General features: G+C 36.2%; 1 protein-coding gene across 1 annotated transcript in view; it reads left to right on the top strand.

Annotated features, from left to right (window-relative positions):
- LOC145679186 (myrosinase 1-like) overlaps positions 1–20,799 on the top strand; it is a 42,473-nt gene extending 21,674 nt beyond the window's left edge. The window contains exons 8-11 of the mRNA XM_081749774.1: positions 3,868–4,016; positions 4,536–4,670; positions 14,585–14,691; positions 20,595–20,799. Coding sequence (XP_081605900.1) covers positions 3,868–4,016; positions 4,536–4,670; positions 14,585–14,691; positions 20,595–20,721 — 518 coding nt within the window. The 3' untranslated portion in view covers positions 20,722–20,799. The remainder of the gene's footprint in view (positions 1–3,867; positions 4,017–4,535; positions 4,671–14,584; positions 14,692–20,594) is intronic.
- Positions 20,800–21,098: the final 299 nt, after the last annotated feature.

The raw sequence follows: 21,098 nt of genomic DNA on the forward strand, positions 1-21,098 counted from the left end.
ACGCGATCACCAGATTGAGTCGTTTGTCTTGCTTTTAGGACTCGCCCCCAGCCGAGCTCTCGACGTTAGCATCTTGGTCAGTCAACACTGATAGAAGTAGGTTCTCAGGATGACCGTACCACGCATTTCTACGGACACTGGATCAATTATTTTCCTGTATTTCGCTTCCATGTGGCGAGAAGTCGTGATGAGTTGCCACAAATGACGAGCTTCTTCTGCACACGATGTATTACGGATCACAGCAAACCAGAGTGACGCGTAGACCATCATGATGTACTGGACGATGGTTTTAGGTTCATTCGTGGGTTCTTTTGTTCCCACGCACAAACGTAAGACTCTATTTGCTGTAATTACCCATCTGACTTGATGAATTTTACCAGGCTTCATGTGAGCTAACTCAATAGGCCATTCTCCTGAAGAAAGCGCTTGGCAGATATTCAGCATATATTTTTGATCCGTGTTTAATGAATCCTCAGTAAAGTTGAGATCCCAGTCTACTGGAACGGGCTGAAAAATCTGGAGTGACAACTCTTTCGCAGATTGGAAGTGCTGATCCTATCGGTCCTTTAAATGTATTTGGTCCAGTAGATTTGCCGTCTATAAATTCAATCAAATGTCGAAATGGGAGCTCATTCGTGTGTATGATGATTAATTGGTGATATGATTAATTGGTCAACATGACGCTGACGGAGCCACCACTGACACAACACTTGAGCGTGCAGAAGCAAAGAGAAAATGTAAAGAAGGCTCCAATGGCTAATGAATATATTACATCCTTACCCTTTCACACTCGCGCGGTAGAAAGAATGGTGAATTTGGGGACAGAAGCGGCATCAACGGTATGTGGGCAAGAAGCACGACATAGATTTGTCCTATCAACACTACAATCAAGAAAATACATACCAGAATGTCATACAAAAAAGAAAAGAAAAACAGTTTGAGGTAAAAGAGTAACAATATGACTTGCACTACCATATGCAACATTAGTATATACGGGTGGGCAGAACTCGAACTACAGCCACCTCCTCATGGTGAGTTCTGGGTTATTTCCATCATTAACGTTTGGAAATAAGCAAATAGCTGCAGATGTAAAACAAAATCTTTCTTATCTAATTAACGATCCAGATAAATCACAAACAATGCAACTTAATTTAAAAATGAAAAAGTAGGGACACATTCGTCCATATTTTAAGCCACAGGTGGCACCTGAATGACTTGACTCATCAAGCTGAATTTTTTTTCACGTAAAATATTGACCTTTTACAGAAACAAAACCACATAGGATAACCATATTTCATAAAACTAGATATTTTACATTTTTTTAAAATAATATTTAATTTTTAACAAAATTTTAAAACTTTTGGCCGTTGGTGGCACCTAAAGATATTGACCAATAGACTTGCAATTTTTTACACGTTATATGGAGGCCATTTCGCAAAAAATATCACTAAGGGTAAGCTGATTTCAAAAAAAGTGGAAATTCGATGCACCCTAATATACATGAGTGATCTTTTGTTTCAAAGCATATATGAACAGAAATATTTTTGAATTAATGACGATTACCAAAAGTAAAGTACTAACAGGTAATTAAGTTACTTTAAAATAGAGTCAGAAACTACTAATGAATTTCACGATTACGGAAAGAATTCAAAATCTTTCATTGACTTTAGCAAATCTTTATTATAAGCAGCGGCGGACTGGGATGAAATTTTCACTGTGGAACAATTCCACCAAACGGCCCCTTAAGAAAAAAGTTTTTTTTTTTTTTTTTTTGTTATCGAATATTAATTTTTCTAATTGTTCCAACTCCAATATGTTCTAAGGGTTTCATCGCTTCCATCCCACGTTTACCTTCTTTCCGCTGACTCGAGATAAAATATCAGTATAGACACATTAGTCTATTTTTTCTTTCTTTTTATATTACAGCTCTTGCCTGAGCGTTATGCAAAATAAAGAACATTGTTGTATTTCGAAAGTGGAGGCCTATTACCTCAGGAAAAGAATCAATTTTTGAATTGGAAATTTAGAAATTCATTATTTTGACTGTTCAATAGGTCTACATTTTAAAAATGTTTTACAGATATAGCCTAAATTTTTTGATTTGGTCATTCTGTTCTGTCTGAAAGTCTTTTAGGTCTACCGACCCCTTGAAATTGTAATGGACCGGCACCTCTGGAAAGCTCCACAGCTCCACTATGGCCAGTCCGCCCCTGATTATAAGTATACAGTACATTGCATTTATTTCATATTTAATATGAAACTAACAGGTTTGTTTCATATTTTCTGCTAATTCTTGTTCTAAATATGATAATTAACAACTTTTCTTCTTCAAAAATTCAAGGCCAAGTTCCAGTTTCAATGCCCAGTAACCAGGGGCGTAAAAAAGGGCCCCGCAGACCCCACATTGCGGGGGGCCAGCAATTAGGGGCCCAAATTGCGAAGTGGGACCTAGAAAGGGGCCCCACCCTACACTGTCTGCGGGAGGGCCCCCAAACCTTTAGTTACGCCCCTGCCAGTAACATATATCGTATTGGCCATTTCTTATTTGATATGAGAAATCACGTCTTTCAGTTTGTCAGTATAGTTCATAAACACCCTGTATATGACTCAACGAGCATTATTGTTACCGAAACGACTTCTGATGTTGACGACGAATTGAATTCAACTGAAGCGGAACGAAGTCTAGATGACAATTGTTCTATTTTTGCGAATTCCATATTTTTAATTTGGTTTTGGTTCCTCATGTAATTATATTTACCAATAAACTTTAAGAGATAACTAACTCTCCAGGTTTTAATTCAAAGAACAATATATGACAAATATAGGGATAGACCTATATCTTCAAACAGATCAGAAAGTAGCTTGAAAAAATAGATGTTATAAAAGATTACAGACCATATGTTATTAAATAAACTTCTCCTATAATATTATGCATAAATCTACTCCAGCGATTCCCAACCGGTGTGCCGCGGCACACTGGTGTGCCGCGAATGGGCCGCTGGTGTGCCGCGAGGAAATCGAAACAAAATTATTAATTCTATAGCAACCAAATTGCAAGACATAGGAAAAAATGTATACTTTTGTATTTCACATTACTATGAATTCCTACCATGGAAAAAAATACTGTAATTGTAATATATTATTCTACATCTATTACTGTGTAGCAGACAGTATTTCGGCTCGTACACGTTTCCACCGTTAGCTACTATGTTACGCTTCAATTGAGAGTCATACTAACACCGAGAAATGGAAGCACTTGTACTGTACGCGTCATATGAAAATTCGTAGAACACTCATTCGCACGTGAAAGACAGAACAACACTTTGTTCAACAGCTGTGTTTTGACCGAGGCATCGTAAGCTGTGTGATTGGAATAATATGCACCGGCTTTGGTTAAAACAGCAAAATTAAAAGTACAAGACATTTCTTTGTTCGTCCGTTATTTAGTAATCTTCGTTCTTAGTGAAAGGTTGGATACAGTTTTCGAAAAAGAAAGTGTATTTTTAAAAACCTGAGTCCTATATTTCATTGCAATTATTTTCTATTTTAAAATTAGAATAAAAAAATAAACATAATGAATTAGCATAGGGGAAAATCAGTGATCGAGCTTTCATCTCTGTGAGAAGATCAGTAATCACAAAAAAAACATGGTATTTTATATTTGCAAATAGTAATAATAATAATATCTATGAGTGTGCCGCGAGAATTCAAGTTACACCCGTAGTGTGCCGCAAGTTGAAAAAGGTTGGGAAACGCTGATCTACTCTATGCTTAGAAAATGTGTTAAATTCTTGATTTGGTCTCTCCCATCTTTCTCCCTACGAGCACTCAGTGCTTTGTGACATTAAGAGCTTTATGCTTTGACAGGTACTGGTGATTTCTTCGGTCTGAACCATTATACTTCGTATCTAGTAGAAGCCGGAGTGACTGGTGCTGACCCAAGCTACGATAGAGATTCTTCTCACATACAAAGTTTTGACCCTTCTTGGCCAGGATCAGCAGCTGGTTGGCTTAGGGTAAGTTTACTCATATGAACAGTGTTGCCAGACTTCCACACACTAAGATTCCAATTATAAAATAGTTATAAATTAAGTTTACTGTCATCAACATTTTTCCTTCTAAATAAACTTATGTAAGTAACAATTTATTTATCCTTTCAAATAATTGGAACGTTTTCATAGCATATTTTAATAATTGAATATCACTACATACATATGAATATTTCGAACTTGAAGTTTCTACTAAATAAAACAAGTTTTTTTTTTCTGGAACATTCCCGACAGTTCCGTTATATATTATTCTTGTTACTTTTGAGCTCACTTGTAGCTACATCGTTAGAGTACGTGTTTTTGATTCCGGAGACCGAGTTTCCAGAGAGAGCTCATGTATTGGGGTCCCACTTTAAACTGTAGGTTTACTTCTCAAATAGGCTCGCTGCTGGAAGGGACGATAAATGGTGTTATTTGCTTTTCAGGAATCAATCAGTAGTCAATATAATTGTGAGACTGATATTATTATCTTAATTTTGTGCCTAGGTTGTTCCGTGGGCTTTCCGAAGATTACTCAATTGGATTAAAGCTGAATACAATAATCCATTAGTCTACGTAACAGAGTGTGGATATGCTGATCGAGGAGAGTTGAATGACACTGGCAGAATTGACTATTTGAGAGTGAGTATTGTTTATGTTTATTATTTATTTATTGGCATTATTCTCTCAGTCAATACATTGCATATAATATTCCTCTAAATACAGAATATTAAATTATTAAGATTAAATTTTCCTACATGGGAAGTATTGTAATTTTAGAAAAGAAGTTAAAAAATAAATTTATTATGGCTAATGTAATATTAGGCTAATGTTTTAGGTTATCCGTATCCGACGTTGTTAATCACTCATCGTCACGGTCACTACAAAGTGTTCTTAAAATACCGAAAGAATGGCGGCGTTCGTTTTAAATAGTTCGTTTGCCACACGACCATTTAGCCAGCTTAACTCTGTACTTACTGTCGGTCACGGCGTATATACGCGCTTGCAGTTTGGATTGTGAAAATATTACAAGATCTATGACTCATCTTTTTCTCGGCTAATGATATTCTCTTGGAAGAAAATGAAATGAAATGAAATCTTTCAGTTTAAGGATTATGTCCCTTGAGACGGAGTGAATGATGATGGAAGAATTGGTGGAATGATAATGTGGGAGGAAACGAGAGTACACGATGTTGTCCGCCATAAGCTTACTTGGCCGGGAATCGAACCAGGGACTCCACGCACCAGAGGTAAGCACTCTACCACTGAGCCATAGGATATTGTTTTTTTTTTATTAAATTGACGTGGAACATACATTTTTATTTATTAAGATGGTATAAATTATAACGATGTAGAATTGCTATATGTGATTTTCTGGTTCATTGAACGCTACGCCACTGTTTCGTTCTTTGCTTTAGACATGCTTCAAGTAGTTCAGCAAGCTGTGAAGAAAAAGATGTGTTCCTTATAGAAGGTTTCTGTGATCCTTCGAAGTTATTTTTAGCAGTTACTTCATATATAAAAGGGCGATTCTCTGGCAAGTGGTCCATTGTCAGTAAATTTTCAAAATTAATTTGAAACTATGATGTTTACTGAGACATTTAAAATCTTTTTGTAAAATATATTTACTAGGTTTTGACCACATAGACTTTAACTGTTCTACACCATGCTCATTGCTGTTCATATATTCCAATTTTCAAATAATTTTCAAACTCAATTCTAAATCTATAATTATATGAACAATAGCAAAAAATATGAAGTGCGCCTTTGGCAAAAATTTGTCAATTTTGTTTTAATTAATGTTTTATTCTGATAGGCAAAAATCGTAGTTTTCTCATGCCATGTTTTGCTGTACCCGTGCGTAACGGAAAACATGTATTTTTCGTGTTTCCTTTGTAATTGTAGAAGATAAAGTATTGAAACTTTTGCTCCAAAGTAGAATTATTATTAGCCTGTTAGTGGTACTTATTAAATTTGTTTATTTCCTCCTTATTTATTTCGTGAGCTATAGAAATGTTGTCCCGTGCTTAACGTTACGCACGGGACATTTACAGATTTATGCAAGGAAATGAATAAAATTAAGCTTTCAATACCTGTTTATTGTTATCGAGGTTAAATAATGAACAATAACCTTTTATATTAACTCAAAGAAACATGAATTTACTGAGAGAAACTAAAGCAAGCATAACTACCAAAAACGTCTACGTTAACTTACATTGAAACCTTTACCACGTGGCTTAAAAACAAATTATCATGATGAATTATACTTTTTTCTTTTCGTTTGAAAGGTAGATATCTAAGTTGGTTTGACAGTCTTGTAGCGGGTAAATGATTTTCTTCAAAGCTCTTTACAAAAACGGCTATTGGTTCTAGAACTTTATAGTACATTCTTTCACCCTTTATCAACAAACTAGGTGCTTGAAGTATATTTAAAACTTGATCAAATGAGACATAAGACCTATTCTTTTCATCAAAACAAGACTTTGTACATCTATTGTACATGCATTTCAGATTTATTACTCTAGTGTCCTCATCTTCTTCTACATCACTTTCAGACACACACACACATACCACTATTTAATCCTATTTCTGGAAGAACCACAATCAAATTCACTAGGAGAAATACACCTGCTCTAATATTACCTATTCTGAGCACGACAGTTAGAGGATTGGAATATCATTATCAACATCGTCTTCAAAGTTGTATTCTGAATTAATGTCGCTCTCATCACTTAATAAAAAATATATCACACTGGCACTCTTTTCGTTTTCCTTGAACCAATCTAAGTTGAATTACCTTGTTCTTCTTCACATTTTAGTGTGTTTTCCTCTTCCAAATGGTCAACAACGAAACAATGCGGAATGAATTTCACAAAAGGGGCGTGAGAAGAAAGAGTTAATTTTTTAACTTGCCTATAACACTGTATTCTCAATTTATTTTTCAGTCTCACCTTGTTCCTATGTTTAAGTCTAAATTTTCTAGCCCTTTCAGCGTCACTTATTGCTTTTATTGATCGATTCAGTTCATCACTGACAATATTACTTGGAACAGAGTGACTTGCCTGTGAATATATTACTTACTTAAAAAAATTCACACTAAAGCAAATCTTCACTGTGAAGTAATAATCGATAATACCAAATAACCAAAAACCAACTGTTTCCCTTCAATTCACTTTCCCGCATTTCACCTGACAATGTCAACATTCAAAAGACTCTACGTTTGGTAGGTAGCACAGAGGATTGAGCAGCTCAACAGTTGCGCAACATTATGTGGTTTGAACGCCACAAATCACAGCTCAGACAAATACCCCAAAGACATAGTAATAACACTAGGCGAGTTTCCTAGTTGATACTTTGGAATGTAATTTAATTCATTCAAATTAAATTATAGATGCAAATTTTTTTATGCTTGTTAATGTCCAAATGTTAATCTTAAAATATCAATCTCTTTAGTAAGGATATTGCATAATAACAGTCTTAGAACAACCAAACAATTGCATGGTTACTTTTCTGTCCCGTGCGTAACGGTGAGTCAAAAAAGAAAACATAATGTGAAGCTAATTAAATTCTATTTTCCAATTTAAAAATATAATGCACAGTAAGGAGAATGAATGTAGGACATAAGTGATGGCATATAAAATGAAAATGATGCCATAAATCGCAGAGAATATTCAATGAAATTGAGGTTGTCAAATGAGATTTTTGTCTGAGTCCCGTCCGTAACGCTTAATTTTGGCTTATAACTCAAATCTGCAATTGTTTTCAGTGTTTAATTTTATTTAACTGTGCACTAATAATTTCCCCCTAATTTTGACATACATTTTATTTTATTTGAAAATACATTTTTGCTTGAAAAAGCAGTTTTTGTGTACAAATGTCCCGTGCGCCACGCTGAGAATCGCCCAAAAGTCGTACCACCTCTTGTTTTAAAACTAAAGAAATTAATAAGGGGATGTCCCAAAAGTTCAGTCAATTTTCTTGAGACAAGATACGGATTTGTTATGCAAAAATAGTGCGTTTGTGGAAAATAAAATAAGTAAGAGGTTATCCAATAAATAGTATAATGTAATAATGTGCATGTTATCCCATACAAACTAAAATAATATTTGTATTATTTTATATTTCACTGGTGTAAACTAAAAGAGTTTTTCTCTCTTGTCCCTATTCAGATGATCACCCAAGTCACTCACACACTTTGACACACGAACTTGGAAATACGCCTCGCGTGAAGAGAACAGTCAATACTACAGGGTGTCCAATATACAATGCAACCAGGAGTTTGGGATAGTAGAACTTTTGAACCGGAAGCGGTACACAAATAATGATTATACCAAAATGAAGCCTTGGTCATGCATATATTTTTAAACTACTAAGCAACGATTGAAGTACACTAGAAACCACACAGTGTTGCCAGATGTAACCGAAGGTGTAAATCAATCTTTTTGCAAAACACATAAATTGGCTCATAACTTATAGGTATAGATGTTCTGTCGTTAATTTTCAGTTCGTATAGTTGGAGTAGCTTGGAAACTATGGAATGAAAAAGAGTTTTTCATTTCCACCGATAACTAATCGGATGAGGCCTATGTAAGGGGTTACTAGAGAAAACGTGGTTTACATAAATTAAAATTCTGAATTGGCAACAGTACTGATGTTTCAGTGCATCAAAAGGTGTGTTAAGGATCTGTCTACATTATGCAATTCCTGAAAACAATGAAAAAGAAACTTTGAAATTATCATGATAAAACTTTTACTTACATGCACCCGGCAACATTGCTATTCATCACGAACTGAATTATCAGTTCTACGGCAGGTTCTGGAAGTGTCCCCGTTTTGATTCAATGAATAACAGTGTGCCGGGTGCATGTAAGTAAAAGTTTTATCACGGTAGTTTCAAAGTTTCTTTTTCATTGTTTTCAGGAATTGCATAATGTAGACAGATCCTTAACACACATTTTGATGTACTGAAACATCAGCATTGTTGCCAATTCAGAATGTTAATTTATGAAAACCACATATTCCCTAGTAACCGCTTACAGAGGCCTCATCCAATCAGTTATCGGTGGAAATGAAAAAAATATTTTTCCCATTCCATAGTTTCCAAGCTACTCCAACTATACGAGCTAAAAATTAACGACAGAACATCTATACGTATGAGTTATGAGTCAATGTATGTTTTGCAAAAAAAAAAAAAAAAAAAAAAAAAGATTTACACCTTTGGTTGCATCTGGCAACACTGTGTGGTTCCTAGTTTAAAAATATATGCATGAATAAGGCTTCATTTTGGTATAACCATTATTTGCGTACCGCTTCCGGTTCAAAAGTTCTACTATCCCAAACTCCGGCTTGCATTGTATATTGGGCACCCTGTAGAGAACAAACGAAGCCACACGAAAGCATGAATAAATAATAATTTATATTAGACTTATGGAATTGACTGGTTTTCGTGATAAGTGACGCATCATTAAAAAAAAAAAAAGATCCTGCGTATTCCTTCATAAGAATACAGTGCTTAATCACACAGTTCTACAATAAATCTATAATACCCGGTGTTCAGAAAGTAACTATGCAGTGCCGTGTTGTGCTGTACTAAGTGATGACTGATATGATTGTCATTTAGTAATACAATATTTTCCATTGTTTAACATATTTGAAACATATTTAAACCATATTTGACCAGGTATTTGTATTTGTTCATAGGTCCAGTTTGATTGAAGACCAACGTCTTGTGTGACATCATTGGGATCCAGGTCATCATGCTGACGATCGAACAAAGAGTGTTTCTTGTGGAGCATGTGCTCCGCAATGGAGACAAGTTTACCTCAGCAGTAGAAGCTGCATTTGAGCAAAGTTCCCAGGAGTAAAGATACCTAACCGCAATGCCGTATAGAACCTCATCACCAAGTTTCGAAAGACCGGAAGCGTTCATAATGCTCCAAAATCAGGAAGGCCATCCACAACCACATTCGCAGAGAAGGTGGGGAGGTGCAAGACGTGATGCTGCACAGTCCAAAGAAATCGGTTAGACGACTAGCTCAGCAGGCCCAGATGTCCGTGGGTTCCGCTCACAGGATTCTCCGGAAGTCACTGTCCATGTATCCGAACAAAACTTCGGTCGTGCATGAGCTGAGAGACACCGATCGCCCGGCGCTTGTGAACTTTTACAACTGGTTTCCGTCTTTCCTGCAGGACAATGGTGAGGGGATTCTTGACAAAACGTTTTACACAGATGAGGCATGGTTTCACCTCTCCGGTTACGTGAATAGCCAGAATAGTCGTGTGTGGAGTACGGAGAATCCGCATGAATTTCATGTGTCCCCACTGCATGATCAAAAGATTGGTGTTTGATGCGCCTTGACTCGTAAACGCATCATTGGGACCATCTTCTTTCAGGACACCATAAATGCAGAACGGTACTGCATCTGCATTCTGGAGCCCTTCCTAGGTGAACTGGATGAGGACGAAATTGAGAATGCCTGGTTACAACAGGATGGGGCGACTGCACATACCTTCCACAAGGCAGGACATCTTCGGTGACCGCATCATCTCTCGAGGACTCTGGCTTCCGCATTCACCCGACTTGACTCCACTGGATTACTTTCTATGGGGTACGTTGAAGGGAAAGGCCTATGAAGGCAGTCCGCACACAATGCAAGAACTCCAAACTGCACTGACACGTCACATTCGGAACATCACTCCCGATGTTCTGCACAACGTCTTCAAGAACATGCAGAAACGTGTACAACTGTGTCTTCAAGTGCAATGGGATCAATTCTAGCATCTCTTACAACTTCCATGACATTAAAGTTTAGCTTCGAGTTAATTTCAGTTGTTTAAAGTGGTTTATGGAAAATAAAATACGGCAAGTTATTAACTGCATAGTTACTTTCTGAACACCCTGTATCTTATGTTAGTAGTTTCGAAGGATCTTAACCTGTTTTGTCTGGTCTCAAAATTCGTCGTATACGTGGCCCGCTTGCATGTTCAATATAGGGGCACATCTATAACGAAAAGAGCTAACAAAAGTAGGTTCATAATTATCTGGATATTCATAAATAATATTAACATGTGAAATTAATAATACCAATACTTGTACAATTTTCATTCGATAGAAAATTTTGTGATGTTCTATATTGAATAATTCAATAATAATAATAACAATAATAATAATAATAATAATAATAATAATAATAATAATAATAATAATAATAATAATAATAATAATAATAAGATAGAAATAATTATGATAGAAAAAATCTTATAGGAAAATTTAAATGGTTTCCATTTGTTTGACACATTTTCGTTCTACTATTATTTTTTGCACGTAAATATTTTAATTTTATGTGTGTGTAAAATATTATTTACATGTGTATGTTAGTGTAAGATCTTACTATGCGAAGCTATGGACGTTCAAGATAATAAGTGATTTATATATGTGTCCAGTTCGATGCCCTATTGGAGTATTGATACCATTATTCTTCAGTCATTTTGCTGGGCTAGTAAACACACCAACTTTAAACCACCGGAGTTAGAAATCCTGTGCTTGCAATGAATTTGTAAACTTGTGATTTGGTTCAAGAAGATATCGTCAAGGAACGAACCCAGATCTTCCCAAGCCTGAGTATCTGTATGAGTGGGGCTATTGAGACGAAGCCTAAATATACACTTCGGGTTTACCTACGAGACGCTTTGTTTTGAATCACTTAGTGCCAGTCACGTTCTAAACACGATTGTGTGTTCCAGAGCTGCGCTCAGAACCGAAGCACAGATTGGAACCCTGGTTCTTTATAAAATTATTCTCTACTTCAAGCATTGGTGTGGTTGAGGAGCCTCAAAGGAAACATACGTCGTATTTCATCACTATCAAATAAATTTTAGGAAAGTCATCGTGGAAAATAATTTTGCTGCTATAGCCGTTGCCGGGTTGTATAAGTATTTTTGGGACATCTGTATATTTTTAAAAGAGAAATCATTCTTCGATTTACATTTTATTCTTGCAACAAAATTCATTTCTTTTCTTCGATGGAAACAGAAGACAATTTGACTTTTTCCCACTAGCAAGAACAAAAGAACTTTTCATCATTCACCAATACATATGCGCAAAACATTATTTCACAGTGAAAATATTTTAGTGAATAACAAAGGCAAAATCCATTTTCTCAACTGCATGTGTGAAAATTGTGCTACGACTGCTTGGACAATTCAGTGTTGCTTCCTTACTTATTAATATGCATAAACTGTGCTAAATAATTATTAAGAACTAAATTATGTGTTTCTTCGATTTCATATGGAAATACTAACTACACAGGTGCACCGAAAGACTGTTAGACGCCAGCCAATATTGATAAGCAGCTTCTTATCTCAAAGTTCTCAGGCTTGAATTAATTTCATTTTCTTCTATATTGTGGCCAGTGTTAACGCAAATTCTTTTAATATTTGATTTACATGTTCATGCAGGTTATTTAAACCAGACTACAGTTTAAAATGAACTATCAATCTTGAACAGTTGGTTAGTCCAATTTCTACCACGAGTACATCAGCTCGACGAGTTTTACTCCATACGTTTACGTAGCAACTATGCTCGTTTGGTTCGTTATACATTTGCATGAAGGGGCATACTTTATAACATAGTCGCCCAAGGATTCTATTAGCGGCTAACCCTATTCAGCTAATCCCCCGGTCCTCTGACCAAGTGCATATATAGTCATCGGTTTACATAAGCAGTTTGGATTTCTACATTGCGAACTAATTACAGTCCCATGTTTAGTGAACTTAAGCATTTATTCTAGTGAAGTACTACTGTGAATATTTTTGTTGGATTAGCGCAGTAACTACCTAAAACATACTCTGTGGGACTACTCCCAGTGCTACCCCCAGTGTGAATTATGTAGTGGTGTAAGAAAAGCTCATACAGTGATCTTCAAAATATAAACTCTTATTCGTGTATATATCTCAAGAATTTAAAAGGGCTATTTAGTGTTAACGAGATGTGAAGTAAGTTTTTGTATATTTTTAGTGCTTGTAGAAGTAGTGAATTATCCACACTAATACAGGTATTTCGTGTTGTTATTATTTTCTTCTGCATAATTTTTAGTGCATCTAATAAATAAGTGTATTATTATTTTTATTTAATATGTTTTCGTTTCATGTGTTAATAGTATCTCTGCGTGTTATGCTTTGAGCAATCCTCTGGGCGTCCACGAGGATTTTGAAACGAGATATCCGAACCTCTCGATGCTTCATGTTCGTTTATCATCGAGACCTGAGAACGACCAGGTAGGAGTTCTGTAATTCCTTTTTGGAGATGTTCTTCGATGTTTTGACCAGGAAGGTAAGATATTTCAAGAATATCCAATGGTTGGATGACAGGAGCAAATCTGGTAAGCGGTTACAGTGCAACCCCCACTAGAACTATTTGAAAAGTGTAAAATAAAAATCACGAGAAGTTCGTTAAAACATTATAAATTTCAGAAAAATTATCGTAGAGCAGACAGACAAATACAAATACATATATATGTCATGTCAACCTTCGGGTGCTTCCGTGTAGTGACGCTATACCAGCGGAAGAATTTTCAGCTTTTTAGTAATTATTGCAACTCAAGATTACTCAACATCCTTGCTTTCACTAACATGGTCAGCATTATCTGTTGTGTTAATAGTCAACTAGAGAAAACCGGATATCCATCAATCTAAGCCAATCCAGTGGAACACTGCGCGTATTTATTTCTGGAAAGGCAGTGTAAATGCCTCCCATGCGAGCATTCGAAGAATGTTCTTACTACTAGATGGGAAAGCAACAAAGGTAGCTTGTGAATCCGTAAGTGGAAAAAGGGTAATCTTTAAAAGAATGGAAAACATTCCGCAATAACAATTTTTATGTAACTAATTATCCAACCTCATAACGTTTATGGTATTTTGACAAATGAAAGGATTTAACATACGCTAGAAATGCCTTATACAAATATTTTGTGTGAGTAACGCTATTTCTAGTGAGCAGTTTTAGTTGAGTTTCCAAAAATAAGGTGCTATCTCTTTTCCGCTTACCAATTCATACAGTAATACTCTTTGGCAGTTAGTCTTTTTTACAATTCAATGTGTCAAAAATCATTCACCTATAAGAATTAATACACATCTTTTAAAGGTAACATCTGTCAATCTCTTGAACAATAATAATAGAAACAGCTAGCTCGTGACTAAGCGGTTAGCGTACTCTCCTTTCGCGTGGGATACTCGGGTTCGATTTTCGACGGGAGCTTATAGAGTTCGGATCCCACGTTAAGCTGTAAGTCCACGTTTTATATAATCTCGCTGCTGAAAGGGATGCTAAACTAAAAATTAAATAAAAATAATAGAAACAAACTTATATCATTTAACGTTCGGTATAATTATTAAAAACAAAAGGACGGTGAAAATGATGTCACACGAGCGCTGGTATAACGTCACGTAAGCGCAAGAAGGACTTCTGATAGAAAAAGATGTAAGTGTTGCATCTTTAAAGCATGCCTATATACTATTATTCCATTTCACTAATTTTTATTTCTTATTTTAAATTTCAGTCTTACCTTGACGAGTTATTGAAGGCAGTCAAGATTGATGGCTGTAACGTAAAAGGTTTCACAGCATGGAGTGTCATCGACAACTTCGAATGGGGGGCAGGCTACACGTAAGTTCTATATAATACTAGTACCAATAATGAAATGCAAACATGGTTGTCAGCGCTGTATTTGAGAAATAATCATACTCAATACCGTATCCTCATGTGGTTCGGATTCCACGTTAATCAGTAGGTCCCGTCTCATATAGTCTCGCTGCTGAAAGGGACATTAAACTCAAACTCAACTCAATTCAATATCGCATCATCCTTCGATAATGACTGACACATAAAACTTTTTTATAAAAGATATTTTCAGCACGTAGTAAGTGTAATGTCAAACTTCATTTATATTGTAAGGATCCCCACATCATAACATAGCACATGTCAATACAGCACGTGTTATTGATTGTAAACAGTGTACAAGACAAGAAGCCGACAAGGAAGACACCGAGGGAAGCCGAAAGAAGACGGATCTCACGAAAGGACCCGAAGAGGACAAATAAAAGCCCAACTACCGAGTGACCTGGCATCAGTCGACCAACCGATCAACTAACCAACACCTGCCCTGAGATCGCATTGAACTAGGGGTACACCTATCCTTACCCGAGGTCGCATTGGACTAGGATCCTCACTACAAATCCCGGCCCGTCATTTAGTCTCTATCTATAAAATCATTACATGGTGATAGGCATCGGAGTTTTGTACGGGGCGCTCTTTTTATTAACATTTTAGCAGGCACTGATAAGATCAGTATCAAAATTTTTTTAAGTTTCGCTATCCCTCCACTCTTTTCTTTTACCTTTCCCGTGTGCAATTTATCCCGGAAACTAGATCAGGTAAACAAACATATAGATCAGGAGAGAATAATACAAATATGACAGAGAGTGCATCTAATATATCCTTTAACATGCCACATTTGACGAAGTATTCGGGACACAAGCACGAGGACCCGGACAGATTTTTCATGCTATTCGATCATATGGCAAACATGCAAGCATGGTCACCAGCTAAGAAGAAGGAAATTTTACCAATATATATCTACAAAACACAGCACTAGATCTCGTGTTGCAGCTTAAAAACCAAAATCAATTCGAAACGATGTCCTATGAAGCTTTAAAATCTAAATTAGTATCATTAAGTAGGCAGAAGGTCCCATCGTATAAAGCGGAACAGGAGTTATTTGGAATAGAAGTCCAACAAGAAATAGAGGAGTCTATAGATTCATATTTTTTACGTAAACTCTGAGCAATCAGGCAGTTACTACCGGAAGCGACAGAGAAACAAAAGATCCATCATTTATCCTTAGGATTACAAATGGATTTCCTTAATAAGATAGAGGTTTGCAACAGTAGACGCCTTACAAACTAAATTAAACACATTGGAAGCCGCCAATGACCTTTTAAGAAAAAGAGAGCACACAGAGCTATCGCAAAAACTGCACATGCTATACGGCCAAAATCCTATACCTAAGCCGTAGAATATATCCTATGAATTGTCAACGGAACCAAAAATAGTGTATCCTCTACAACAATTATATCACCATGCCTATCCTGTACAAACGCAACCTGTCACACAATCAACGCGCAGTTATGTACCTACATATCAAAGCCCCAAGAACATCCAAGAACATCAGAACACAACTCAAGAACCAAAGACCCTTCTCCACCACGAGCAAAATCCTCCACAAAATGACCTATCTACCTTGGCCAATAAAATGACAGAATTGTCACTCGCGATAGCGCAGACAAGTTATAAAAAACAACCGAGGAATTGAAATCAGGGATGCAGAAAGAGGAATAACAATAATAACGGAAAGAGAAAAACAGGGCCAAGTCCAGAACAATCAGCAGGCCACACCCAGGGAGGATCAAATTGTAGTATGTGCGATATGCCGGAAGCAGGGACACGGTGCGTCCGTTTGTTATAAGCGTCAAAAAAACGTGTAAGGCCGCCTTGGCAAGCGGGCTTACAGCCATCAGCATCCAAAACATGAAGACCAAAGAGAAACTAGCAACAACAATGACATAGCGTAAGAAAATTCCTATGATAGAAAAGCAATCAGAGCAATTGGCAGAGAGAAGAGAAAACATCGCCCTAGAAGAGGGAAATACCCGGTCACATTAAACAATTAAAACCAAATCAGACCTCAAAATGGAATAATTGACACCGCAAGTACGATATCGGCCTGGCCGTCCGATACCTTACCCCCTGGGACGAGTTTCATTCCATTTAGACGATTGTAAAAGGAATTTCGGGGAAAATATTTGTTTAAATCAAATAGCACTGATAACATTTAAACTAGGTCAAACAACATTTACTCATTACTTTCGAGTAATCGACAGGACAATGCCAATAATTATAGGAATTGACTTTCTCCAATGTTCTTAGTCTACAGAAATGTACAAGTTATACCAAGTATTTATCGGTACCATTTCAATTTACAGAGGATGTCCTGAACCCTATAAAGGGGAAAACCTTTATAACAACTATTGATCTCTCCAGTTCATACTTCCAAATTTTGCTGCATCCTAAGAGCCGCAAATATATGACCTTCGAACTCAATCATAACAGAAAATCATTCGAATTTTTGAAATGCACAATGGAGCACAAGACGAGCTCTCAAAGTCTCAGTATCACGACGAGGATGATTTTCGAAGGCCTACCAGATAGGATTACAAGCTTTGCGGACGACCTTGTCAGCAGCGCATACGACTTTGCACAGCACTTGCCTGGAATTTAAGTTAATACTCTAGAGGTAGAAAATAACAACCTTCTCCAAAATATGAGCAATAGAGCAACGTAGGAACGACTATTATAAGAACATAATTTTTGTTTTAGAATGGAAAGAACCGAACAAAATATCTACAGTTAAATCGGCAAGATATTATGTAGAAAACAAAACCATCCTGATTATGGTTTATTACATCTTCTATGCATACCAAAATCGTTAGCAAACTTGTGGTTCACACCCTTCCACCGCCAAGCAACTGGCCCACATTTCGGTTTCTCAAAATCGTATAAAACCGCCATAAAGAAATTTTATATGCCACATCTCAAAAACTACCTTCCTCACAAAATACTACGTGCCAGAGCTGGCAACGTCTAAAGAAGCTACCACAAAAGAAACAGGTCGAACTACTACAGCACCCGGTGGGTGAGATAGCAACAACATGAGTATATGACGACTTCGGGCAGTTCCCAAGTAAAGAAGGAAGAAATAAGTATACACTAGTAGCCACAGAATTAGCTACACGTTATGTTATTGCAAAAACGGTGGACGCAATAAATGCGGAAAATATAGATAAATTTTTAGAATATGATATTATTCTCAAATTTGAAGCATTTACAACGCAGTGTTGGGACCAACACCCAGTATATGGAGCAACTTGTTTGCAACATTTAGCGCAGAAATAAGATTTCACCCATAAATACTCACCCGCATATAGTCATGCTTCAATAGGATTATAAGAATAAACCAACAAAATTATTCAAAATTGTCTCAAATTTTTCGTACAAGAACACCATACGGATTGGGAGAGATGGTTACAGCAAGTTATTTTTGGCATTAATACTTACGTACAAGGAGGGACCAAATATTCAGCAATCTTTTTATTATTGGGATAGAACCTAGGATCCCGACAGAATGTACGCTCGAATCAAAACAACATATACAAGTTGACAGAGATAAATTAGCAGCCATCAGGAAGAAAGTGCAAAATAACCTGGAACAGGCATATAACAGACAAAAGTAGTTTTATGACAGACGCCATAGACAGACAACTTATAAACCAGGGGACTTTGTTTTAGTATACTACTCCACAAGAAAGATTCGTTTACCTGCACACTTTATCATTCACTACGCAGGGCCAGCTCGAATTGTAGAGAAGCTTAATTCAAATTTGTATCGAGTCGAATTACCACCTAAATTCAAGTAAATAATTCCAGAAATTGCGGTGGACCACTTGAAACTATTCTACGGAAACCAAACTGAGGGAACACAAAATTAAGAAGATAGAGGCACAAATGGACGACGAGGAATATAACGAGTTTCGAAGTACTAACCGACAACAGAAGATGAACTAACAACAGAAAAAAAAAAGATGCACTGACAACCATCGCACTTCTTTATTTCAACTTTAAATTGTATCTCATTCTGTCATTTAACTTCGCTACATTAGTATTTCCGTTCTCGCAAAATGCAAGATCAACATTTTTTCTCTTTTTTAGTTTCAAAAGTCATTAATCCTTGCAAGGTCAAAATACAATGCTTTCTTATTTCCAACATCGCTTCTTCAATACAAAGTACATGAATGCTTATTACGTCATTTTTCTCCTTATACAGGATGTTCATAAAATCAGGCTCTTAATAACATTATACAGAGTGACCAAATATTCACATTCTCTATTTACTTCTCTTTTTAAAAAAGAAAAGTTTCTAATTATTATCCTTTCATTACTTCTAATAACAATTAGTTTGTGCCTCATTTTTCATAAATCCCTTACAAAACAAAACTTAACCAGTCAGCACCTAATACTACGAAAGCGAGACCCAACCGATAAAGACTATAAACACCGGATGTGACATACACATAGAAACCAACAATTAATGAACTAGTCTATATTTATTAATTACAGTGATGACACTTCTACTCACTCTGAGGGAAACGATAGTGACTACTTTGATCCTGCTTAGATGGGACGGAACTATAATGTTTAGCACTATACATATAAATATCACAACAAAATATCATAGTTATTTTACAGTGCATTATAGTATTTTATAGTGTCTATACAGTGTCTCCAAATGTATCAGTGTTGTGGTGCAAATAATTTTTATTACTAACTATTATATATTTTTCTCAAAAATAATCTTGGAGATTATCTTTTTCTAGTGAGGGGGTGTAAGGATCCCCACATCATAACAGAAGCACATGTCAATACAACACTGTTATTGATTGTAAACAGTGTAGCAGGCAAGAAACCGACACGGAAGACACACAAGGGAAGCCGAAAGAAGACGGACCTCACGAAAGGACCCGAAGAGGACAAATAAAAGCCCAGCCCTCGAAGGACCTGGCATCAGTCGACCAACCGATCAACTAACCAACACCTGCCCTGAGGTCGCATTGGACTAGGGGTACACCTATCCTTACCCGAGGTCGCATTGGGCTAGGGATCCTCACTACAACCAAGCCTCACGAAGCTGCCTTGGGCTTAGGGGGCTTTCCTTGAAGACTCGCCAGAACCCTGCAGGTGCCTTGGAGACTGTTTTGAGAGAAGAGGCACGTGCAAAACAGCTATTTTCTCTCATCTGGTCAATAAGAATATAGACACTATTTTTATCTTTGTAATCAAAGATATTTGTAATTAGCAATTTTTATAATAAATTGGTGAAAGGCAGACTAGCCCCGACCGTCATTTAATCTCTACCTATAAAATCATTGCAATATGCGTTAAACCGAGCTCATGAATTTATTTCATACATGCAATCAACATAAAATTTCTATATAAAATAATAATATCATTATTTTGATTCATAAAATAAAGAAAAAATCATACAAAATTGTTGAGACGTCAGAAATAATCTTTGTAAAAGAAAACAAAAATAGCAAACATAAACGTTCAGCTAATTTTACGTGAGACTTCAGAGACAATCTTCCTAAAATCAAAATGTGCTGGTGAAGTGTACTAAGTAGTCTTGTCGATAATTAAAATTTTGTATGCATTTGTAGTGTGTGCGTCCGGTACAATACAGACGTACAATACACATTGCCGCCGTAAGTGCAATGCAGACTTTATCGTGATTTTATTTTAATCTATATAAAAATTTATCTAACTTTAAAATGTTATTTTAGTTACTGTATATTTAGTTCTTCTTCTTAAATTACATGTTTTATCGTGTGTAATTCTTGGTTTATTTGAAATAATATGAATTGTAGTCATTTATAGTAGAATACCTGACTATTTTTCAGTGAGAGATATGGCCTTTACCATGTTGACTTCAATGACCCAGCAAGACCTCGAACAGCAAAGGATTCTGCTCGATTCTACAAAGAAGTAATCACAAATAGAGGATTCCCGCAGCCAAGCCAACAATAGAAACTTTATATTCTTGCTCCTTTAACTATATTTTCTATTTTAACTGATCATTATATACAGGAAATAAATAAAATATATCTCAGCAAATGAAAATGGATTATTGTATTGCATATGTTTCTAGTTGTAACTTTGTTGAACTATCCTTAATTAGCTTTAAAATCCACGTGTGTAAACTTGGCAGAACCCAGTTTTCAAAATAAGAAATAAAGTGAGTAGTTCGTTTGTTCACGATTGCTCACATAAAAATTTCGTTTGTTCACGATTCGTGAACAAAATGGGAGCTGCCAACATCACGTAGAAGTCACTCTTGAAAATTAGATAATTGATTGTTCATTATTTGTTCACGATTGCCTACATAATGTTTTCACTTGTTCACA

This window comes from Thermobia domestica, chromosome 2 (genome assembly GCF_964235325.1).
Source record: "Thermobia domestica chromosome 2, izTheDome1.hap1.1, whole genome shotgun sequence".
In the NCBI taxonomy this organism is placed as follows: Eukaryota; Metazoa; Arthropoda; class Insecta; order Zygentoma; family Lepismatidae; genus Thermobia; species Thermobia domestica.